At 37.4% G+C, this 26093-nt stretch overlaps 1 protein-coding gene across 1 annotated transcript; it reads right to left on the reverse strand.

Moving 5' to 3' along the window:
- Window positions 1-1342: 1342 nt before the first annotated feature.
- On the reverse strand, window positions 1343-21946 carry LOC129742432 (cytochrome b5-related protein-like). The gene is made up of 6 exons (XM_055734331.1): window positions 21755-21946; window positions 21297-21688; window positions 13632-13826; window positions 13346-13573; window positions 13016-13274; window positions 1343-1435 (listed from the first exon to the last, which is right to left on the reverse strand). The coding sequence occupies exons 1-6, from the start codon at window positions 21944-21946 to the stop codon at window positions 1343-1345; spliced, it is 1359 nt and encodes a 452-aa protein (XP_055590306.1).
- Window positions 21947-26093: the final 4147 nt, after the last annotated feature.

A 26093-nucleotide genomic window follows, 5' to 3' on the forward strand; every position in this document is an offset into this window, starting at 1 on the left:
TGTCTGTGGGTTTCACATAATGATAATTGGATTCTTCTATGCACATTCTCAAGGCTTCCTTTAAGGTGCTCGGAGTTTGCGCTCTTATTATGTGTCCTAAAGGTTCCTTTAGTTTAGATAAAAATACTTTGAGTCCCATTTGCTGAAATAACAAATTCTTTGCTGTTTTTACCTGGGCATTTTGCTCTGTTATGTTAAGGAGGTTTACCAGAGACGAAATGATGTAGGAAATATCACTGTAGAATGTTTCTACATCAGATGTTTGTTTGGTTGCGAACAGATCCCTAAGCAAAGAACATTCATCCCTGCGGTCACTATAATGGGTAATCAAATTGGATTTAATTTCATACCAACTCAAGGACGTGCCATTGAGTTCGAGAACATTATCAGCGTCACCTATGATTTTAGTCCTAATGGCTTGGATCCAGACTGTATGAATTGGGGTACCACGCACTTTGTCAATCATTGGCATTACATTATCGATTGATCGAATGAAGGAATTCAATTTGATTTTGTTTCCGTCAAAACAGGGCAAATCTCGAATAATTTGCGGGGTTTGTAATGTTTTGAGGATAGATTCTGCGGGATTTACTGATCCAAAATGATTGTTATTACTAGCGGTTGCTGCTTGTTCAGATGCAGCCTGATCAGCTGCTGCCTGGGCTGCGACTGCAGCCTCGGCGGCTGCTGCTTGGGCTTCCGCAACTGCTGCTTGAACAGCGGCATTTTCGCGTGCCTGTTGCTCTGCCGTAATTTGGGCTAACTCGGCTCGTGCGTTTTGCACAGCTTCAGCGGCACCTTGCGCTTCGACTTTGAGCTGATGAATTTGCTCATTTTTAGAGGCTAATTCTTGCTTCAGGTACGCAAGTTGCTGTTGGAACTGTTCCATCTCTATTTTTTTATTATTACTATCACTTATTTAAACAAAAACTCACTTGTTAGTATTTTTTACTCTTTGTCATCAAAATTGTTAGTTAATTAGGGTTAAAGATAAAATTACTTACGTTACGTCCTAGCTTGTTGAAACTGCCGATGTCCACTCGGTTTTCCTAATTTCCCTAACAAACGATTATCACTCTTAACTAATTTCGCGAATTACGTTCACGGAAACGATTTATGGTTCAACGGAATTTTTCTCGGTTTAAAACACAAGTCCACGATATGCGCTCGCGGATGCTCGATTGCGGTTAAAAACACTTAGAAAAATATCCGGACGACTGCGCCAGCTAAGAATTCATGGATCAGGGAATTCTTTTTAAAAAAGGAGAACTCGACTGCACGACTTGGAGATTAAACTAGAACTAACTTTATTCCTATTCTCTACAGAGTTTAGAACCTCAATCTAATGCGCACTATTACTGGGATTCCGGGAAGTCCGATCTGCTGGGAATAGAGATGTTGTTGAAATTGTCACGTCGCTCGGTATCGTGTTATGCTGGAACGGTGGGAACATAATTGTTGATGTTGGGTCCTCGGCTATGGCTTGGTTGCTAACTTATATATACTAGCTGACCCGGTGTGCTTTGCTACACCTTCCAAAATCAAATGATTTTTTCAAAAATTATTCAAATTTTTATTGTTTTATTGGCATTATAACATAATTCATAAGCAACCGCTATAAAATGGGAGCTGCAGCTGGAGTTTCGAATTGCAACACAAAGATAACTTAAACTAATATTCTGAATCTTGCTCTATAAATTTGTGTAAAAGATCTGATAATTTTGATCTGTCTGGAGGGTCTCAAATTAATCGTACCCAAACAATCTAACTTATAAAATATGATTGTTTTTACTTGATATTCTCTGGATTTATGCTAAAAACTGATAAGAGAGCCTCCCCTCTCCTTCCCTTCACCCCCTGCTGAATGGAGGTCGTGGTCTTTAATAATCATACCAATTTTTTCGTGTCCAAAAATCCTCTTATATCAAATTATAACTTTATTGGTTGATAAGTTTTGAGCTTTACAACATAATTTAAAAGAAGCCTTCTTTCTTCCCCTCTCTACACTGTAAAGCGTAAGGGTCTATAACATTCGTAGAAACATATCTCGTAACCAAGTACCTTTCCATGCCATATTTATTTCCATGTGTTGGTTTTGTTTGCATAAATTGAGAACTTATGCTAACAAAAGTGTATTGGCCTAAACTCCCTCCTTCTAGGTACCTACTCACTGAAAGGAGGATGGTGTGTCAGATATTTATAGAATCATAGCAAAATGATTTTCCATGTTATGTTTTGTCCATTTCTAGGATTTAAAAAAAAAAGTTAAAAGTTAATGTAAGCCTTCTCTTCCCTTCCTATATTCCCAATTTTATCATCCTACTGCAAGAAAGGTATTGCTTCACAAAGAAAAAGTATTTCTCGTACTCAAATTCTTTTTGATGCCAAATTTAGTTTCATTTGCACAATTAATTCTCGAATTATGCAAAAAAATTGTATGGAAGCCCCCCTATATATCTTTCCGCTGAAAAAAAGTTGGGGCTTAAATTTATAATAGAAACATTTTTCGTATCCAAAAACCCTCACATGTCAAATATGGTTCAATTTGCTCGATCAACTCTCCAGTTATACTGAAAATTGTAAGGGAGACCTCTTCTCCCCCTTTTCATCCACATCTTTGAAGGAGTGAGGGATTCCAAATATTCATAGAAGCATTTCTCGTACCCAAATTTCGTTCCATGCCAAATTTGGTTCCATTTGCTGTTGCAGTTCTTGAGTTATGCAGTAAAAATTGTATGAAACTCCCCTCCTTCTCTCCTTTATCCCCTCTGGAAGAAGGAAAGGGTCTCAAACAATCATTAGAACATGTCACGTTCCCAAATACCCGCCCATGCCAAATTTGGTTCAATTTGCTTAATTAGTTTTTGAATTATGTAAAAAATTATAAAAAAGGCCCCCTTCCCCCTTTATATCTCCCTACTGAAAAGAGGGAGGAGTCTCAAATAATCATAAAAATATTTTTCGTATCCAAATACCCTCCCATGCCAAATTTGGTTCCATTTGCTTTGATAGTTTTTGAGTTATGTAAAAAAAATATGAAAGAGGACCCTCCTCCTTTATACTGGAAAGAGGGAGGGGTCTCAAATAATCATTGAAGTATTTTTCGTATCCAAATACCTTCCCGTGCCAAATTTGGTTCCAATATCTTGATTAGTTTTCGAGTTGTATGAAAAAATGTAAGATAGCCCCCCTCCCCCCTTCCTATCACCCCACTGAGAGGAGGAAGGGCTACCTGATATTCATAGAAATATTCCTCGTTCCCAAATACCACCCCATGCCAAATTTGATACCATTTGCTTGATGGGTTCTCGAGTGCAAAAAATTGTCTTTTGTTTGGGAGGCCCCTCCCCCCTTCATGAGAGAGGGAGGGATCTCAAACCATAATAGTAACCTTCCCCTACCTCCAATACCTCCACCTGCCAAGTTTCACGCAAATCGGTTCAGTAGTTTCCGAGTCTATAGGGAACAGACAGACAGACAGACAGACAGACAGACAGACAGAAATTCATTTTTATATATATAGATTCTGTCTCACGACATAACTTGACGAACATAATTCCTAAAATTCACTCGGTCCATGGCAACCGTTCTCCAATTTCTCGGGCACCCCACGTTTGCCAGATCACGCTCCACTTGGTCTAACCACCTCGCTCGTTGCGCCCCGCTCGTCTTGTTCCTATCGGAATCGTAGAGAACACGTGTTTTGCAGGACAGTCGTCCGGCATTCTCGCAACATGTCCCGCCCAGCGTATCCGGCCGGCCTTCACCACCTTCTGGGTACTGGGTTCACCGTAGAGTCGCGCGAGCTCGTGGTTCATCCTTCGCCTCCACACTCCGTTCTCCTGCACGCCGCCAAAGATGGTTCTTAACACTCGTCGCTCGAATAGTCCGAGTGTACGCAGGTCCTCCTCGAGCAATACTCATGTCTCGTGCCCGTAGAGAACAACCGGTCTAATGAGCGTCATATACAGGTTACACTTCGTGCGAGGGCTAAGTCTTCTAGACCGCAGTTGCTTGTGGAGTCCATAGTAGGCACGACTTCCGCTGATAATTCGCCTTCGGATCTCACGGCTGGTGTCATTGTCTATGGTCACCAGTGAGCCGAGGCAGACAAAGTCTTTGACTATCTTCAGCTCGTCACCGTCGATCGTGACCTTGTTATTACTGGACAAGCGGGTTCGGTCGGTCTCGGATCCGCAGGCTAGCATGTACTTCGTGTTGGACGTATTAATCATCAACCCAATCCTTTCTGCTTCGCCTTTCAGTTTGCGGCAGATCTCCTCCACCGCCGCAGATGATCTGCCGACTATATCAATGTCATCGGCTAAGCAGATAAGTTGACTGGATCTGTTGACAATCGTGCCCCGCATTTCGCCCACCGCTCGTCGAATAACACCCTCTAGCGCCACGTTGAACATCATGCAGGATAGACCATCACCTTGTCAAAGCCCCCTGCGCGATTCGAATGAACTCGACAATTCACCCGAAATCCGCACGCAGTGCTGTGCGTTCCATCCATCGTCGCCTTGATCAGTCTGATCAGCTTCCCGGAAAAGCCGTTCTCGTCCATGATTTTCCATAGCTCGTTACGGTCGATCGTATCGTATGCGGCTTTGAAGTCGATTAATAGATGGTGCGTAGGGACTTGGTGTTCACGGCATTTTTGGAGGATTTGCCGTAATGTGAATATCTAGTCCGTCGTAGACCGTCCCTCCATAAAGCCAGCCTGATGACTTCCCACGAATATGTTTGCTTGTGGTGTTAGGCGGCGAAGTAGGACTCGGGACAACACTTTGTAGGCGGCATTGAGGACAGTGATCGCTCGGTAGTTCTCACAGTCCAATTTGTCGCCCTTCTTGTAGATGGGGCATATTACCCCTTCCTTCCACTCCTCCGGTAGCTGTTCTATGTCCCAGATCCGGACTATCAACCGGTGTAGGCAATCAGCCAACTTGTGCGGGCCCATTTTGACGAGTTCAGCTGCGATGCCATCCTTCCCAGCCGACTTGTTTCTATTCAGCTGGCGAATGGCTTCCTTAACTTCACTCATCGTTGAGAGTGGCTCCTCTACGTCGTTGGCTACGCCGGCGATGTACCTTGCGGGACTTTGTACGGGCGAAGACTTTGCGGGTTGCGTTGAGTTTCTGATAGAACTTTCGTGTTTCTTGGGAACTATGCAGCTGCTCCAGCTCCTCGAGCTCCTCCTCCTCCAGGCGGCGCTTTTTCTCCTGGAAAAGTCGGACTCGCTGCCTCTTCCGCTGTCGGTGATTTTCCACATTTCGACGGATGCCTCTTTGCACTACTGCCGCCCGCGCGGCATTCGCTTCTTCCATCACCCTCCTACACTCCTCGTCGAACCAGTCGTTCCGTCGAGTTCGCTCCACATAACCGATGACGTTCTCCGCAGCACTGTTGATGGCTGTCTTGATGGTATCCCAACAGTCCTCGAGAGCTTCGTCAAGCTCGCCCTCTGCCGGCAGCGCTACTTTGACAGATTGCGCGTAGTCTGCCGCGACCTCAGGTTGCTTCAGTCGTGCGATATTTAACCGAGGCGGGCGCCGGCGTCGTGTGTTGTTCACTACGGAGAGTTTTGGGCGCATCTTCACCATCACCAGATAGTGATCTGCCTCGATGTTGACGCCTCGGCAGGATCTGACGTCGATGATGTCCGAGAAGTGTCGGCTGTCAATCAAAACGTGGTCGATCTGTGATTGCGTTTGGTACGGTGATCTCCAGGTGTACTTGTGTAGGAGGCGGTGCTGGAAAAAGGTACTACGTACGGCCATTCGTTTGGAGGCGGCGAAATCAATAAGTCTGAGGCCGTTTTCGTTGGTCAGCTGCTGCGCACTGAACCTTCCAATTGTCGGTTTGAATTCCTCATCCTGGCCGACCTGAGTATTAAAATCCCCGATGACGATCTTGATATCATGTTTTGGGCAACGGTCGTATTCACGCTCCAGCTGCGCGTAAAATTCGTCTTTGACGTCACCGGTACTTCCGAGGTGAGGGCTGTGCACGTTGATGATGCTGATGTTAAAGAACCGGCCCTTGATTCTCAACCGGCACATTCGTGAGTTGATCGGCCACCACCCGATCACCCGCTTTAGCATCTTTCCCATCACTATAAAAGCTGTTCCAAGCTCGTGTGTGTTGCCGCAGCTCTGGTAGATGGCAATTCGTTGGAGAGCGCGTGGGTACTGCCCACAAAATTTAGAGATCGTCAGTTCCATGTTCCAAGTTTCCAATCGCTAGTCCCTTTTCGTCGCGTGGGTCTTTGCCAATTTCTATCCGAAATTTGTTGTTCGTTGTTGTTCTCTGATGTAATTTGATTAAATTTTGCAGAAACAAATGCAACTGACTCAATAACATTGAGCTAACCGCAATCAAATTCATCGATTGTAAAAAAAAACTGAAACTTAATCAGTTTACATAACAATGGAAACTTAAACGTTCACAATGTTTTTATGTTGATAATAAAAAAAAGTTATAAAGAAATTTATAATTTAAGAACATTTATTTGAGAAACTCTTTCGCGGCTAAGCTTTTCGCAATTTAAGGACGCGGTACACTTCAGAAGAAATGATAATGAAAAATCGTATTTTGTCAATAACTCACAAAAACTACACATTTGAGCTTTCTAACATGGTGGAATCGATGGGGAAAAGTGATAAGTTGAATTTTGAGCCGGTCTCAGTGTTGTTTGAAATCTTTCATTTCTTTTCCTTCAATGTGGTAACATTTCCGCGGTGAAAATCGGGGGAATCGAAATTGAAACATTTTAGGAGGTTTCAAACTCTGAGACTAGTTCAAAATTCTACTTTTAACTATTCCCCATCGACAATTATTTTTCATTCAACTTGGTCGTGACATTGTAAGCTCGTAGGCATAGACATAGACATAAACACTCAAACAGTATCAAATTCGACTGATATTGACTATATGTACTTAGCTTTAGTTTGCTTTAGTCCTTGAAATTCGGATCTTTATGCCGGCTCGAATTCGAAACTTTTCTGAAGTTCTGAAAATCACCAGAATTTTTCCTTTTTGGCCCTTTGCTGCCTCTTTCCTCTTTATTGAGTTGCCATATCACCACGAATGTCGGTTTGTCACTCAACGCCATTCTGCCCATTTCGATTTCGACACAGCATTTCCACACACCCAATACCAAAATTCAGGCATCCCTCGCTGTGGAATCCTTTCTTTTCCAAACGCACTTACTTCCTCTCTTACAGCGTTCCGGAATAGCTTCGTACATCGTACAATAATGAAAGTTCTTCCAGAAGATTGAGTTTGCTTCGTAAATTTTCCAGAGACGAACCAAAAGTTTGTGAAATCTTATGGGAACTTCTCTGAAAATTTGCTACAAATTTACCGACGACAAAATATGTCCGATATCTACGGGTGCAGCTACTACTAGTTTAACCCGTGTACTGAGAAAATTTATTAGCATTCATCTAAAAGTACATTTTTGTAATTAAAAACGAACTTATTGAATTGTGTTTTTTTAATAAATCTAATGAAAATTTTATTTTTCAAATTCAAAACAAAGCTGAAGAATTCATCTTTCGGATGGTGTATATGAATTTTAAATGAATATGAAAAATAAGAAAAGGCCTTTGTGGTGGACAGGGCGTAGAATGGGCCATTAATTAACAGATCAGAACTTTTATTTCTAACACGTGCCTCAAACCAGAAAATAAAGGATATTTCCAGTTCAAATTTTTATTTTTCGTTCTATTGTTGTTGATTCAATTTACATATGTTCAAGGCTAACCCTTTACCTTGGGTAATCTCTGAAGTTAATTCAACATCAAGTTATCTATATATATAAAAATGAATGTTTGTCTGTCTGTCTGTTCCCTATAGACTCGGAAACTACTGAACCGATCATCGTCAAAACTGGCATCTGAGGGTTTTTGAGGCCGGGGATGGTTTCTGTAATAGTCAAAACTCTATTCGACTTAAGGAAGGAGAGGCTTCCATACAAAATTTGTAGTTTTTCGGAACAAATTAAAGTCATGACATCCATTTTCTTGAGATTTTTTTTTTCCTTTGGGCGGTTTGTTTTTCGTCTGTATGGTCGAGGCGTCGCAAAAGGAAAGTAACCCAGGCATAGCATACTGATCAGTAGGAATATTTTGGCGCGTATTTCTCAACCTGGGGTTTGTTTTTCGTCTCCATGGGCGAGCAAACGTCGACGCAAGAGGATAGTAACCAAAGCACACTGTTCATTGATTGCTGGAAAATTTAACAATAAGACGCCTGTTTCTCAAACACGTGGGGCGATATGCAACCTAGATGGGTTTTTTTCTTGCTTATTTGATTTGTACACAGCACGTGGTAATAAATGACGCCTATATGTGACACGGATTGGTATTTTATCAATCGAATCAAAACCAATTGAAAGATTTGCAAAAATACTTCCATATTTAGTTCGTGTTTATGTAGGTAGCATTCGACTTTTCATTCAAAGAACATTAGAACATGTTCAAACGTTCAACTTTTTCTGTTAAAAAAAATTAAAAATTATGTTTTCTTCTAGAAATTGTTACTTCGGCCCAAATACACAACTTAAACCAATTTAGAAATGAAAATGGGTGCTTTTTATTTTAAATAATTCAGAAAAAACCATCGTACTTTTTGCTTACATACCAATTCAAGTACGTACTTAACATGAAAAGTGTTTTTGTGTTACATGGCTGCATAAAAGAGACTTTTGATCCGCTTCGTTTTTGAAAAGCGAGACTTTAGAACTGATATTCAACTGGACGCAAAATTTTTATGAGAAATTTTTAGATTACCCTTAAAGTGTTAAAAACAATATTCCCTTCTGTCAACTTACACGGTGGGGCAAGGGCAAACGTCGAACTTTTAAGAAATTCATCTTCAAAATGATTCAATATGTTGGAAAGACCAGAAAGGGTATTCCGAATGTTGAAACTGCAGCGGATATTGAAAATTCTTAAATGTCTTTGTAAATGAAGGTCATTCCCTTTAAACAGCATTCGTTAAAAGTGGAGTAACAAACATAAATTTATATTGCAGGAATACTGCAGATATATCAGTGAAACTTGATAGAACAAAAAACCGGAATTTGTATAAAATCCATTTTAAAGCCATTACTCTGAGGCATCTGTAAATAAGCTTTGCATTGACACTTGCCCCAATATACGGGACAAATGTAAACTTAGAAATTTGTTTTTGCCTACATTTTTGAATATTTGACTTTCAAAGAGAAAATAAAAAAAAACGCTGAGAACATATTTAGTGATGCAACTGATATTTTTTTTAAATATTTATATGTTTACCGTAGTAAATTTATTTAAAAAAAAAGAAATTTGCACTGTATTTAATACATAACTAATCTATATATATAAAAATGAATTTCTGTCTGTCTGTCTGTCTGTCTGTCTGTCTGTCTGTCTGTCTGTCTGTCTGTTCCCTATAGACTCGGAAACTACTGAACCGATTTGTGTGAAACTTGGCAGGTGGGGGTATTGGAGGCCGGGGAAGGTTCCTATTATGGTTTGAGACCCCTCCCTCTCTCATGAAGGGAGGGAGGGGCCTCGCAATCAAAAGTAAATTTTTAGCATAACTCGAAAACCCATCAAGCAAATGGTACCAAATTGGGCATGGGGTGGTATTTGGGAACGAGGAATATTTCTATGAATATAAGGTACCCCTCCCTCCTTTCAGTTCGGTGATAGGAAGGGGAGAGGAGGGCAACCTTACAATTTTTCATATAACTCGAAAACTAATCAAGATATTGGAACCAAATTTGGCACGGGAAGGTATTTGGATACGAAAAATATTTCAATGATCATTTGAGACCCTTCCTCCTTCCTTCTCCCTCTTTGCAGTAGGGAGATACAAAGGAGGAAGGGGGCCTCTTTCATATTTTTTTACATAACTCAAAAACTAATAAAGCAAATGGAACCAAATTTGGCATGGGAAGGAATTTGGATACGAAAAATATTTCTATGATTTTTTGAGACCCATCCCTCTTTCCAGTAGGAAGATATGAAGGGGGGAGGGGGTCTCTTTTATAATTTTTCACATAACTCGAAAACTAATTAAGCAAATGGAACCAAATTAGGCATGGGCGGGTATTTGGGAACGTGACATGTTCTAATGATTGTTTGAGACCCCTTCCTTCTTCCAGCGGGGGGAAGGGAAAGAGGGAGGGGAGTTTCATACAATTTCACTGCATAACTCAAGAACTAAAACAGCAAATGGAACCAAATTTGGCATGGAACGATACTTGGGTACTAGAGTGCCCCAAATGACCCGACTTTTGAAAAAGTTATGCGCTGCAGGCTAAAATTGATCCTTGGCCTAGTACAAGATCTCATGCCAAATTTGGGCGAGATCGGATCACGGGAAGGGGTCGCTCAACGAGCCTGAAGTTTGTATGGGATTTTGAGACATTTTGTTCGGGAGAAACATGAAAAACCAGTTTTTCATCAATAACTTTGGTTTGGTCCGTCGGCCGATTTCTTTCAAAAACGGGTTTTCTTAAAGCCTAAACTATGAAAAATATTTCATCCGAAGACTGCATTTCGATAGGAGTTAAGATAAAAAAGTTATTAGGCTTCAAAAATGGGCTAACTTTTTTAACGGTGGTATTCAGCGCTGTTAATGAGGCGTCAATATGTTCGACCGCCTCGACTCATTGACAGTGATGAATACCATCCTTAAAAAAGTTAGCCCATTTTGGGAGCCTAATAACTTTCTTATCTTAACTCTAATTGAAATTCAGTCTTCGGATGAAATATTTTTCAAAATTTAGGCTTCAAGAAAAATCATTTTTGAAAGAAATCGGCCGACGGAAACCAAAGTTATTGATGAAAAACTGGTTTTTCATGTTTCTCCCGAACAAAATGTCTCAAAATCCCATACAAACTTCAGGCTCGTTGAGCGACCCCTTCCCGTGATCCGATCTCGCCCAAATTTGGCATGAGATCTTGTACTAGGCCAAGGATCAATTTTAGCCTGCAGCGCATAACATTTTATAGGTTTTGAATTTCCCATACAAATTTGGAGCAGTCTATTGGGTACGAGAAATGCTTCTATGAATATTTGATATCCCTCACTCCTTGAAAGAGGCGGATGAAAAGGGGGAGGAGAGGTCTCCCTTACAATTTTCAGTATGACTGGAGAGTCGATCGAGCAAATTGAACCATATTTGGCATATGATGGTATTTGGATACGAGAAATGTTTCTATCATAAATTGAAGTCCCATCTTTTTCAGTGGAAAGATATTAAGGGGGAAAGCGGGGATTCCATACAATTTTTTTGCATAGCTCGAGAATTGATCGAGATAATGATACCAAATTTGGCATCAAAAAGTATTTGAGTACAAGTATTTGAGTACAAAACTACTTTTTGTTTGTGAAACAATTCCTGGATTCCTGGAAACAATGATGGAATTGAGAATATAGGAAGCGAAGAGGAAGCTTACATTTAACTTTTTTTTTTAATAAAATCCGAGAAATAGACAAAATTTCATATGGAAAATTATATGTTTCTACGATTGTTATAGACCATTACGCTTTACAATGTAGAGAGGGGAAGAAAGAAGGAGGCTCCATATACATTTTGTTGTAAAACTTAAAAACTTATCAACCAATGGAACTATATTTGATATAAGAGAATTTTTGGGAACGAAAAAATGGGTATGATTATTAAAGATCAGGACCTCAATTCGGCAGGGGGTGAAGGAAAGGACAGGGGAGGGGGCTCTCTTATCACTTTTTTAGCATAAATTCAGAACATATAAAAAAACAACCATATTATAAAAGTTAGATTGTTTGCGTACGATCAATTTGAGACCCTTCAGACAGATTAAAATTATCAGATCATTAACACAAATTTATAGAGCAAGATTCAGAATATTAGTTCAAGTTATCTGTTTGTTGCAATTCGAAACTCCAGCTCCAGCTGCGGATATGTTATAATTTGATTTAAAATAATGCCAATAAAACAATAAAAATTTGAATAATTTATGAAAATATCATTTGATTTTGAAAGGTGTAGCAAAGCACACCGGGTCAGCTAGTTTAATATATTTTTCATTACCATGATAAGTGCTGTTTGGGTATCGAGCCGGTTAAATTTGCCTACCTTCTTCAAGCAGTGGAGGACAAAATTGAAAAAGATGGGAGAGCTCCCATGTAAATTTAAGATAAAGAGCTTTTCAAAGAAGGGATTGGATTATATTTAAAAAGGTTTTTTTGGGTACAGAGTACAAATTTCAGATCTTGAAAAAAGAGTTTAGAGATTAGTAAATAATATATACCATCTTTGAATTGCTATTCAGAACTGCACTCTAAACTCTAAAATCTAAATTTTAATAAATTTTTACAAATTACATCTATTTCCGGAAGGTGTAGCAAAGCACAACGGGTCAGCTAGTTGATCATAAAGAGGTTTATTACCTTGCTTTTGTATATCAACGCGTCATTATCGTATTGTATCGATCGTATCGATTCGAAATAGTTCAGCAAGATGATTAGATAAGCTACCTACGACTAGCTATTAAGACCAACATTGGAAACAAAACCGTTGTGCTTCATTTTAAGTCGATGTATATCCGGCAACGACAGTTGTTGTCTTAACAAGTAACAAAAGATGAATGTGAAATAATTTCAAAAGTACTAGTTGTTCCTCCACCCTAAACATTCAAAAAATCATTTACACTAGAAACAAATAACATTTTTCGTTTATTATTAGATCGGCTGGTCAACATCCACCACTAACCGATAAAAAGTGACCCGCGTTTTAATGCGCCCGAAAGGTATGCAATTAATGTGTCGAGAGACTAGTAAAGTATTGCTCGCATATTTTGAGTTAGAAAATAGTTTTTAAAACTCGAGTTAGACAATCCCTTAGAATTTTCTTTCGAGAAAGAATCACAAACTTATTTTATATCATTTAACTAGGAACATTTTATTAAAGAACAGTTTTAACATTATTTTTATCCAAAGAGTCACAATACAAAGGTTCGCAACTAACGGTCGAGATGCGTGCCAACTGAAGATGTTGCCCGATGATCAACCGCATCCAGGAGCTCTCCCGGTAAAGCGTTCCGAAGTCCTGACAAGTTTTCAAAAATATTGGATACAATTGTGGCAAAATTCCATGATCCAAAGTAGGAAACATGTGGTGCAGACAGTGGTGCCCAAAGCCGGTCAGTGACGTGAAATGATTCTGCTTCACATCAACCCGATCGATGATTGTAGCCAGTTGAAAGATTCCAAAGTCGATATCTTCCCTGTTGAAGAGATTTAAAGAAAACACATCTAACTTCTTGAATCGATTGATACTTGAGTCTAATATACTCACGGAAGTTGATCGCCGGAATGAAAACATTCTGGTTGATGATGTGATGCGTTCAAAGCGATAAATCCGAAGAAGAAACTTCCCGTCAAAGCTACGCAAAAATATAACGACATTATATCGCCGATTGTGGCCGTCGGTGGTTTAACCAGCATCATGAAACATGGAAGAATAAACGGGACCAAATCATCGGCGTAAAAGTTGCTCTTGCTTGTCGCTAGTGTTTCTATTATTCTGAAAAGCAAAACAAGATTTTTGAAATAATATTTTAAAACCAGAAAATAATATTAACCTTTTGAAATAATCCAGCATAAACATGGCCGAGAATATGAGGGGACCGTAAATCCAGGAACCAAATCGCTGCAGTCGACCTTTTATGGCAGGATTCGGTAGCCAACAGAGGATCGGTTCGAAGGCCGACACTTCAAGATCCAAGATCGAGTTGGAATAAAAATGATGCGATAGGATGTGGGTAACGCGCCATTCTCTGCAAATGAAAAAAAAAGAAATATTCTTGATCTTGATATTGACAGATTAAGCTTTCATAGTAGGATGAAACTTTTGAAAACCAATGCTTCTGGCTTAAATTCGTGTTTTTTTAGATTATATTAGTGCCAAACGTGATTAATGATCAAAATCTCTAAAAAGTAGTACATAAAGGGTGATACGGTCAAAATTTGGTCAAGGGAAACCGCGTGTAAATCGGTGAAAACGTTTATTTAAAAAATCAAATTAATTACTAAATCCGAATTGCCGGGCCTTACGCTTAACCCCTGCCATCAGATTTTGTACAGCCACTTTGTCCACCTTCTTCGCCGCAGAAAGCCAGCTTGCCTTGAACTGCTGCTCGTCCTTAGCAGTTTTTTTGGTCTTCTTTAGGTTCCGCTTGACAATAGCCCCGTGTTTCTCAATTGGGCGGAGCTCTGGCGTGTTGGGAGGATTCTTGTCCTTTGGAACCACCTGCACGTTGTTGGCGGCGTACCACTCCATGGCCTTTTTACCGTAATGGCAAGATGCCAAATCCGGCCAAAACAGTACGGAACAACCGTGTTCTTCAGGAAAGGCAGCAGACGTTTATTCAAACACTCTTTCACGTAAATTTCTTGGTTGACAGTCTCGGAAGCTATGAAAATGCTGCTTTTCAAGCCACATGTACAGATGACTTGCCAAACCAGATATTTCTTCGCGAACTTTGACAGTTTCATGTGCTTGACAATATCTGCTACCTTTCCCCTTCCTTTTGCCGTATAAAACTCCTGTCCCGGAAGCTGCTCGTAGTCGGCTTTGACGTAGGTTTCGTCGTCCATTACCACGCAGTCAAACTTCGTCAGCATCGTCGTGTACAGCCTCCGGGATCGCGCTTTGGCCGTCATATTTTGTTTATCATCGCGATTTGGAGTCACTACCTTCTTGTAAGTCGATAGTCCGGCTCGTTTTTTGGCTCGATGCACAGTAGGGTGTCCCAAAATTGCATAACTTCTGGGAATCTGGGGGCTCACCCTCCAAATGGTAGATTAGGATGTGCAAAACAAACTTTTGTATGGGGCCGACTGAAAAAAAATATGTTTAGAGGTTCCGCAAACGCGATCTTTGAAAAAAGTCCACTTTCAAAAGATTAGATTTTAAATAAACTCTGGGTCCAAAAATTTTCATAAAACTTATATATTTTATATTTAAATTTCAATTAAGACTAACATTTCACTTGAAGACTGCAACTCAATTGGACTTAAAACAAAAAAGTTATGGCTGTTCAAAGATTGTATTTTGGTTACAAATTGCCCTGTAAAACGCAATGAGTAAAAAGTACTCATTGTGTGTTAAACGTCAATTTGCCACAAAAATACAATCTTAGAACAGTCATAACTTTTTTGTTTTAAGTCCAATCGAGTTGCTGTCTTCAGGTGAAATGTTAGTCTTAATTGAAATTTTAATAAAATCTACATAATAAAGCAATCGATTGGTAAAGACAAAAATGTATGATGAAAAACCAGTTTTTTATGCTTCTTTAGAACACTATGTCTCAGAATCCCTTTCACACTTGAGATTCAGTGCAACCCCTTCCTGTTGTCCGATTCCGCTCAAATTTGGCATACGGCCTACTGATGACTTCCTTAAACCATCCAAGTCTTTTTTTGCAAGTATTTTGATTTTTAAGTAGGTATTTACTAAGACAAATTTGATAAATTAAATAAAAAATATCCTAAATTGTGATTTTTATTAAGCATTGAACCGTAAATATCTCTTCACATGATGATACAAACTACAGGTTTTGTTCAACAAAGTTTAAGTGCACAAAAATTCGCATCTTTTGATGGCATTGGTATCAAAAATATTTTACGCTTGGTACACATTTTGGTCAATTGATTTCAAAATTTTTGGACCAAAAAAATTTTTTTTCTTGGAAATAGCTTGCTTGTTTTACATTTTGATACAAACTTGGTTCATTTTTTATTTTTTACGTGTAGTATTTAACTCGAACAAAATTAAAAAATATAAAATATATAAATTTTAAGAAAATTTTTGGGCTCAGAATTTATTTAAAATCTAATCTTTTGAAAGTGGACTTTTTTCAAAGATCGCGTTTGCGGAACCTCCAAACATAATTTTTTTCAGTCGGCCCTATACAAAAGTTTGTTCTGCACATCCTAATCTACCATTTGGAGGGTGAGCCCCCAGATTCCCAGAAGTTATGCAATTTTGGGACACCCTAATGCACAGTTGTAGACGATACACCCAGCTTATTTGCGGCATCTCGGAGAGAGAGGTTAGGGTTTCGCTTGAAACTACCGGCAACTCTCTCTGTCGTCTCAGCGGCTTCCGGTTTTCGATTTCCCCCCGATCCAAACTTCCTGGCTATCAACAAACGTTCCCCAAACACTTTAATTACATTTGTAACGGTTGATTTGGCAACTTTTAGCGATTTTGCCAGCTTTGCGTGCGAGTAGCTCGGATTTTCGCTATGCGCGAGCAAAATTTTAATACGCTGCTCTTCTTCCTTGGACGGCATTTTGACAACTGAAGAGTGAATTCTAAAATCAAAATAGGAGCAACATTCTACACACACACCTTCAAAATGAGGGGTGTTCAGGTTGTTAAAATGCAAAATTGAAAGAAATACGTCAAGTTGATATTGACAAAATTTTGCCCGTATCACCCTTTATGTTCTTCGGCACAGCTGATATTTTAACGGTGTTTTTCGATGTAAACAGTCAAGTACAGATTCTGATCGCTACAGTTGCATAAATATAGGAGTCTTCAATACCTGTATTTCGGCTAAGAAAAAATGCATTTTCTTTCATCTATCTAGTCGTGTCCTAAGAAATCCTACTTCTTTTCATCACGGTGTCTCGATTTTGAACTCTGCTATGAATGAACCCAGAGGCTCGCATACAGAGTTGGCAGGTGTCCTAATTTTTCAGGATTATTACTGATTTTCGAGGGACCGTATACACTAAGATTGCAATAATTCTACTCCGGATAATGGCTCTTAAACCACAAGGAAATCCCATAAATTGCACGTTGCAATGTTGGGATGGAAACTCACCCGGAAAATTTATTTTCCGAGAAAATAAAAGTGTTTGGTTGAACAAATGTGTTTTTTGCAGCATTGGAATTCATTTTAATAATAACAATAGTTTAGAATAGGGTTACCATATCCTGCTACGTCAAAAAGAGTACATTGAGAAATATTTCCAAAATTGTAAAAATAAACATCATTTATTCTAAGCTATGATGTTTTGAGTCATTCAAATAGCGCCAATTTGTTGCAAGATGTGTGACTTAATTGACAAATGCTCAAAATTTTAAGTTGGATTATTCTAAGTTTCGATTTTATACTGAGAAAGCACACCGAAGTTGATAAAAAAAACTGAATTTTCAAAAAAGTTTTTTAGAGGCGTAGTTTTTCACTCTTCAAAAAGCATTATAGATGTTAATTGACTATTTTGGTCATGTTTGTTCTCATTTCACAATTTATAGCAGACATAAGAAGAAAATTCTATAACTTTGTCTCAACGCTAAAAACATTGCATACTTAAAGGCGCTATTTTTTTATATTTTAGAGAAAATTAATTATTTTTGCTCTTTTCTTCAGACAATTGTTTGATAAATATTAGTTTTTGTATAAATATTAGTAATTTCGTAATCAGTAATCATAACGACCAATTCAGAAGAAGAATATGCCGTTTGGAAGGGGGGATCAATTGTACCCAACTCTAGGGGATCAATTGTACCCATAATCAACATTTTAGAAAAAAATTTCTGAAAAAAAGTTGAGTATTTTCCATTGCTTTGAAAATATGGCATTATAAAGTTCATTTTACGCTCGAACGATTGATACATTGGAACAAATTTTTTTTTTCATAATTTTCCCATGTAAGGAACATTTTAAAGTGATGAAAAAAGATCTTCAAGTTACATTTTGTGAAATTTTTCAAACAAAGTTCAATTACTCAAACAATTATTTTGTTAAAATTTGTTAAACTACAAGCATTGTTATTTTGCTCATTTTGGCACATTTTTCTAGAACATATGATCTTTGTAAAACATTCCAGTTTCGAGATATAACTAAGGAATCAAGTATCCCCAAGGATCAAGTATCCTCATTCTCCCCTACTCTTAAAAGAGTACGTATGGTATCCCTAGTTTAGAAGCCAGAGAAAGGATACTTAAATTTATTACAAATCTCAGGAGAAACGCGCATCGAACTCACAGAAGAAAAATCAAAAGTCTTGCAAATTACAGGAAAACAGTGATTCAAACCTATAAATATTTTAATCGAACATTTGTAGGTTTCCTCGAATGGCTTTTTTCAAATGCTGATTGTTGTGTAAAGTTTATTTCAACAGTCAACAGTTTATTTCTGTCCCGAGATTCGTCCTGTAATTTCAGCTGTTGTAATTTCAGAACGAAATCCTGCCGAACACAGGAGAAATGATTTCGTGTCCACCGCTATTTTTTTCAAAAACGCTTGACCTGATTCTCCAAAAATATCTCAATTATCGTTTAATTTATGAGGACAATAAAGAATCTGCAATAAAATAGGTTTCAAAATAGGGTTACCATATCCTGCAATGGCAAAAAGAGTACATTGAGAAATAATTTCAAAATTGCAAAGACGAACGCCATTTATTAAAAAACCATGATATTTTAAGTCAATTCAATAACGCCAAATTGTTGCAAGATACGCGACTTACATGACAAATACTCAGTATTTTAAGTTGGATTATTCAAAGTTTTCGATTTTATGCTGCGAAAGCACACCAAAGTTGATAAAAACTGCATTTTCAAAAGATTTTTTCTCTAGAGGCGTATTTTTTTTTCATTCTTTAAAAAGATCATTGCTGATTCGTGCGCTTTCGATTTGTGCACAATGCTTTTAAGCCAGTTGTTGTTTGCATATTGCCTACTGTCCAGGAGTTCATTGCATACTCAAAGGCGCTAGTTATGAACTTTTATTCTCGGGATTTCCATCCTGAAGGATGATTCATCTCTAAATTTAGAAAGAAAAATCCCGATTGAAATCGTTAATGTAATCGTGATCCCTTCCGTAGGTTTCCATCCTTTAAAATATTCACCGAAAAAAAACAAATGTGAAATGTAGTGCATCGAATGCATAAAAAGTTGGATCTCTTGTATTTATAAGAATACAATCTTCATGTATCGGAAGAAATAAGTTAATTGATAAGAGAAAATTTTATTTAATTCCTTTCCCGATCGAAAAAGAGAACATGTACTCTTAAAAGAGTACGTATGGTATCCCTTTTTAAAAACATCACAAACTAAAAATATAACAAGGAATTTAAAATATTTGACTTAAAATTCGGTAAAACTAAATAAAAACGTTTCTATATAATTCGGTAAATTTATTTGAAAATAAAAATAAAAAAGGGATTGTTTTCAATAAAACACTTTGCCATTTCAAAAACTCATTTAATGACTTTAAATCATTTTTCAAGGAAACATCATTTTCGAGCCAATGTAACAAAAAATTGGAAGATTTTGGAGTCCTGAACTCTAACTTTTTGCCAGGTTTCGTCTGTCACCTCTAGATTTGATGATGTGATGATTAAGAGTTTTAAAATGAAGTTGAGATGAGTTAATAAAAATGATCTATAAAAGTTCAATTCTACAGTTTTTTTTAACTTGTCAGTATTACTGACATTACTGAAGAAAGTTTAAAAAAAAAGTTATATTTCATTAAACTGTTGTTAAATCCTGCAACCAATTTTCTGTTTACTTTGAAAAATCTATCTTTATTTGAATTTTTTTTAACTTTATAAATAAATCATTTAAAATGTTGTATTTTACAAAATGGGGTAAAGGGAACAAATAGAAATATTTTATAACTTTTCTCGCAGAAGTTGAATGTACTTGCGGTCTTGATAATTGATTTAATTCCTTTATTTTAAGACTTTCTTTATTTAAAAATAGTAGCTGATAGAAAAAAAAATCATTGCATATTTTATTCAAGGCGCCCAAATTAATCATAATAAGTTCCTAAATTCTTTGCACATTGAAAAATGTGAATGTTGTGGCCTTGTTTAATTTATCAAAACCCTTTTGAATGTGAAATTGAACATTGAGAAGAACAAAAAAAATTAATTGAGGCAAAAATTTGTTTCTTGAAGAAAATACTAGCATAAAATTTGCAATGCCATCCACGATTTTTTTTATAATCAAAAGATAGTAAAATAATGGATACTAGGTTTTAGATATTGTTTTGCTATTTTTATTGACTTTTAAGAGTTTTTGACTTTTAAGAGTCACCTCGCAAAAAAAACCTTGTATAAAATACGTATTCGATGCATGAATTTAGGAGTTAAAATGGTTAGTTTCAAATTCAAAACAAAACGTAAAATACCAGTTTGTTCTCAACACAAAAATTACCGTAATTGATTTTTGCTGAAAAGCATCAAAACAATTAGTTAGAAGATGTTGAGACAGGTACCGTCAACTGGGGTATCATGCAAAAATTTTCAATGGCAATAGAGCAATAGATGTACAAATTTTTCCATTTTGTGATGCCGTAAGAACTTTACCCAGTATGACGGATTTGCAAAATTATATCACCTTTAAAATCTATGTTGCTTTTATTATCCAACACTGACTGGTTGGTGTAAAAAATATTTTTCGAAAAATCCCCATTTTTTTAAATAAACATTTTTATAATTCAGTTACCAATTTGGGCTAAAATGCATAAAAATGCAAATCAAAGATTCACCTTTTAAACCTCGTTTCCATGTGCTAGAATATGATTGTTTGCATCACACATGCATGTATTTCAAAATTTAATCCATCCAAACATTATATTTATGATTTCAGCTTGTAGAATTTTTCGTAGTTTTTTTTACCCCTAAATGTATGCAACATCCTTGTGCTTTTTCTTTAAAACATTTTTGAGAAAAAAAAAACCAAAATAACATTCGAACAAAACCAAACATTACTGAAATCGGTGCTTTCTGCGTTTATCTAAAAATATGAATTTTCAAACGTTTTTATTTATCAAAAACATTTTTCTTAGTGGAGAGAAAATGGCTTGCTTTTCTAAATTTAAAAATAGCCAGTGAAACAATCGTTTTTCTGACTACGTCAACCACGGCATTCTGAAAAATTTTAAAAGATGCCATTATTTTTATCGGGTTGGGTACATAAATACAAAACTTTTTTTCATAACATTAGGATTAAGACTTTGAAATCAGTTCTAAACAATATCAACAAAAAATAAAAATTTATTATGCAAACTTTGGGCAAGTTTAACTATAACCCAGCCTTAAATCAAGTCTTCGATACCATCATATCATAAAAATGGACAAGGATTGATGGTGAATGGTCAAACTTTCATGAATGGCATTCACGAAGTCGCAAAATCTTAATTTTCTGTTCCCCCAAATGTGCGAGCTAAGATCCAGTTTTTTGTTTAAGACTTTGGTTACTAATTCGAGTGCAACAAACTTACCGATAGCAGAAAAAAGTCAAATTGAGCAGTTTCATTCGCCAATTATCGCGTTGATGGACGAAATTGTGCGCACTGATCACAACCCAGCTGATGAAGAGTCCACAAATCGTGGCCACCAGATAGCTGCTGAAGTGGACTGACGCAAAGGCAAGCGCGAAGACGACCACCAGAAGTGAGTCTATTATCAGCCGAGATAATTCTGTGGGTTTCAGATCAAGCTTGGGCAGCTCTTCTCGAACTCGCCGTTTCAGCGTTAGATAAAACCCGTCCTCCCTGAAGGTCAACCGCACATTCCGTGGCCCTTTGGCTGGGCCAACTTTGAATTTCGGAAGAAGATCTTCAGCTCGCATTCTAATGTGGTGAGTTTCGAAAGCTTCCGTGATATCTGTTCCCTAACGGATGAGAATGGTTAGATTTAGATCAATTACAATGCATGTGTTTATTTAAATACTTTGTACCTTTGTCAATCGGAGCCAATCTGGCCCTCCAGGATGTCGATCAATAAATTCACTCAAATCATACAGCGTGTCGTGGATTCTCCAGAAACCGTCGGCCCCATCGTCCAGACGTTTGCCCTCCAGCCATCTGTAGACACTTTTTATCGGTTCATCCCGAAACGAAGGATACCTTCGGGCAATTGAAGTTATCATTTCGATAGTTATTCAATAAACTTTACGACACCACTGACTGATTTCACGGTCCCCAACAAAACAACTAACGTCCAAACTCTTTCGCTGAAACCGGTACAACTGAATCTGGTTACAGAATGATCAACGACTTTTTGGAGTTCTGTTTGGGGTTGATTTGAACAATAACAAAAAAAAACGCTTTCAATAAAATGCTTGCGTTTGCTTTGGCGCTGGAGCTCCACGATAATTGCCGTAGTGAGTGATTCATTGAATGTAAATAAAAGCAATTGAACTTTAACTGTAGAATAAACTGAATAAAAAAAGTAAAATTCTGAGGTTCCTAGTTCTTTATTGTCTATTTTTAATGTTGGCTTCTTATTAATGCTTTTGCTATTTTCGTAACATTTCTATCAAGTACAGCTATATAGATTTCAAAAGTTTGGTTCGTCTCTTTGGAAAAGAAATGTTCCATTTGTCCAGTGTGGTTGTCCACACCCAAAATAATTTTGAAATTTTTTCTACGGGATTTTTCCATAAATTTAGATTTTGTTGCATCATATCGATTCTACGTGAGTTTTGTGTAACCACAGAGTATCAAGTATGCTCTGGTAAAAGCTACTTTACTTTACATAACTGACACATGAATTTCACGTAAAGTCCAAGTGGATGGATTAGAATTCTTTTTTTCCCGTTTTCTCAAGCGTGTAGTAGTAAATTCTTGTTGGAAAACGGAATTGATGTCAATAAGCTTACTTTGTTTTTTTTTTTATGCTGTGAAAATGCGGTGATGGATGCTGCAGTTCAATAACATCCAGCGTCGGAGGATGAGCAAAAGTCCACGGGACCCAAGCGCAAGAAACACAAATCCGAACGTCGAGAGCATGGAGGTAAGTGTACCTATTTCCCCCTCAAAATTTCATTTCACTTAAGCTGTGAATTGTGTTGTTTCCAGTTTCGGAGAAAGCTCCTAGAAATTCCGCCGATTCTCAAAGTTATCAAGTCAACGGAAAAAATCGGATATGGCGTCTTCGTCGCATACCCCGGTAAATATAATTGTCTCAAATTAAAGAGGGTGAATCTAAGTCTTTGTATTTTTTCTTTCTAGGAGAGCGGCACAATAATTCAAAAATGCTTCAGCTGCAAGTAAATTCTCGGAACCCGTTCAGTTTTCGGTCCTAACGTACCCTGCTAATGATGTTGAATTTGCTGCGAATTTGACTAACGGTTCAATTTATGATTGTGAAAATTTTGGAAATAAAGGTTATTCACAATTAATTTTGGTCATTTTTATCTTTGTTAATGAATATCAACAAAAATAAAAAGGAAAACAAATAACAAAATCGATCTAAAATTCATTTCGATACCAGAAACATTTCCGGTACCTTTCATAAGCACATCGTGTTGAATTCACTAGAAATTCACGTAAATTGTAAATGACTTTAATGAGGCACCAATTCCTATAGGAGAGCGTTTACTTATTTATTCCGTAGCATCTACGTGAAAATCAATTGGATAAAAATTATGTAGTTTTTCACGTAGCCGGTACGTGCAGATTATTTTGGGTGCACGGCTTGGAATATTGTTTCAACCACAAAACTGCATCATTGACGAGAACGTCTACCTCTTCTACGGAATCGTTGCTCACAGGAGCAAATTTTTTTTGATGAAGTTCTTCTAGCTTTGCTCTTTTAGCTCGTTTTTGCTTCGTATTTACTATTAAATTATATAATTGGCCTCCCAGATTCTTTTTCGAACCACCTCTTGGAATGAAATATTTGTTGGCAATAGATTTTTCGAAGGGAAATGCCGTGAATATTGAAGCTATGTATTCTTTAAGAATACTCTCGTCAGTTCGGAAACCATGATCGAGATGAAATTTGGCAATGAAGCAGAGGAGCTTTTCGGCTTTCTACAGAGAGCAAACCATAGGTGCTGCGCTTAATGATGCATTGCCCACCTTCCGTTTTTTTTAGCAAGTCCAGAAGAACCTCCGGAGTAAATGGTGATCGATGCGAGAACGAATTGAACGAAACTTTGAATGAAGATGAAGGCTCGTCGTTATCAGTCAATGCTTCCTGCTTCCTTTGATGTTGTGGGATACATGTTTCATGTTCTTTTTGACCTTGCTCGATGGATGTTTCTTGGCAGTTTTCAACAAACGGTTCAACAGTTTCCTGGATTTCGGAACAGTTTTCGACGTCTACTGCTTCGAACGTAATGAAACCGTATCCCTGCAAAAACGCAATTAAGACACTTATATTCTAAAAGAAGGTTTAAGAACTTTTTGGCTGAATGAAACTATGATTTCCCTCTGATGATGCTATCAAGTAGCAAGTGAAATAAATAATAGCTTCACTTCAATCGATTTTATAATTGTTAGTCACATCGTAATTGCTAACCAGCATCTGCAGGATGAGAATGTTGAAAAAAAAAACACGCTTTGCACCCAAATGAACTCGAACGTGTTCCAGCTTTTGAATTCGAGTAAATAGGCCGGCAACTGCCACACGCAGAGAAAAATTGGATTTTTTAACAAAACAAAACTGACTTTGATTAAAATATTAATTTTATGGAATCAAACTCCTGTTTTTCTTAAATCAATGAATAATGGTTTTGATTCAAATGAATAATTTTTGAAAGCATTATTTTTGTTGAATTGAATAATTCTTGACTTTAATTTATAACAAATTCTTTGATTCAAAAGAAATTTGTTCAATTGCATATTTTGTTTGATACAAAGTAAATTTTCTTTCGACCAAGGAAAAAATATTTTTAATGCCAAGGAATAATTGCTTTAAATTAAAAACTTCGAAATTAGAAGGTTCTTTGTTTTGATCAAGAAGAATTTAAAACCGAAAAATCGAATTAAGTTTGGTCGATCGTTCTAAAGATCTAAACAAGTGAATCAAAGTTAGTTATATAGGAGGATTCAGGATGAAGAATGGTGTTAATAAAAGAGTGAATATTTAAGATTTTCTACAAACACTTGTTATAGGACCACAATTCCGCCCCAAATCCATTTGGGAATAAAATTTCAAAAGTAACAAAAATCAAAACAAATTTGTGATAATTTATACCCATTACTGCAATAATCTATTCAAAATCAAATTTACATTAGATTTAAATTTAGATGTTTAAATTTTCGGTATGCAACTGCCTCGAAAACAGACAATAATTACAAAATATAAACGTTAATTGAATCTAACTGAAAACTAAGCTTGCGGTTGAAAAATTTCTAAACTGATTTCCATGCGAGTAGCAATAAAAAATTCCTCAGGCCTCAGGCCCAGTGTTCCGAAAATCGCTCATTTTCAATTATTCCTGCAAAATAGAACTTAATGATGAAAGCAAAGCAGTCATGTTGCGTCGTTCGTTGCTAGTTCAATATAACCGTCCGTCACTAAGATAGCATCGTGTTGATACCCAATACACAACGCCGTTGCTTCATGGCAGAAACAGATTTATACATTCAGCATTAAAATATCTCAACAATCAGAGACGCCTTCCATGTTTCACAACATTCCAGAGTCACCAGTGATTTGTTTGTTTGCTGAGCGATTCATGACAACTACATTCAGTTGTTTTTTAGCTTGCCAACTTTGCCAGTCGTTTAATCTAATATTAATTCTTTCTGCTGGACACCCGTGCGGATAAAATTGAATGCGTTTCTATCGGATTTGCAGGTTCATTCGAACAATTTTTCAGGTTCCAAATGCCAGAACTATGGAAGAATCTTAAAGGTATTAAAAGCAATTCTACATCCGTTAAAATTCTTGTCAAAATCTTTTTAGAGTTTAAAAGAAACTGAGAATTTTCAACCATGTTGGAAATACTTTTTTGTTTTTGGTTGGTAAGTAAAGGCAACCACACAATACCGCGTCAGACGTCGCGTCGCGTCAGCTGTCAACGCCGTCGTTGTGTACTAAAACGCTGACGCTGACGATTTTTACATCACAATGCTGCTGTAGGGTCGCCCCTCGGCGAGAAATGTGAAATATTTGAACCGATGTGAAGATTCGGAAAAACTAAGGCGGCCGTGGAAAAACGGAGAGAAAAAGAAAGAGAGTTGAGGCGTACACACGTGGAGTGACACAGAAGACGGTGAATAAACGGATTATAATTGTGAAATTGATTTTGTATTATTTCTTGACATCGAATCCCTACAAAC

Source organism: Uranotaenia lowii, chromosome 2, assembly GCF_029784155.1.
Source record: "Uranotaenia lowii strain MFRU-FL chromosome 2, ASM2978415v1, whole genome shotgun sequence".
Lineage (NCBI taxonomy): Eukaryota > Metazoa > Arthropoda > Insecta > Diptera > Culicidae > Uranotaenia > Uranotaenia lowii.

Bases quoted from the DNA above. Each gene is read 5' to 3' on its own strand.
- LOC129742432 (XM_055734331.1), bottom strand. From the start codon at position 21,946: ATGATAACTTCAATTGCCCGAAGGTATCCTTCGTTTCGGGATGAACCG. The intron at 13,827-21,296 runs GTAAGTTTGTTG...TTTCATTTGCAG, and splicing joins TTGACTTTTTTCTGCTATCG to AGAATGGCGCGTTACCCACA. The intron at 1,436-13,015 runs GTTAGTTGCGAA...CCACCGTTCCAG, and splicing joins AGTTGGCACGCATCTCGACC to CATAACACGATACCGAGCGA.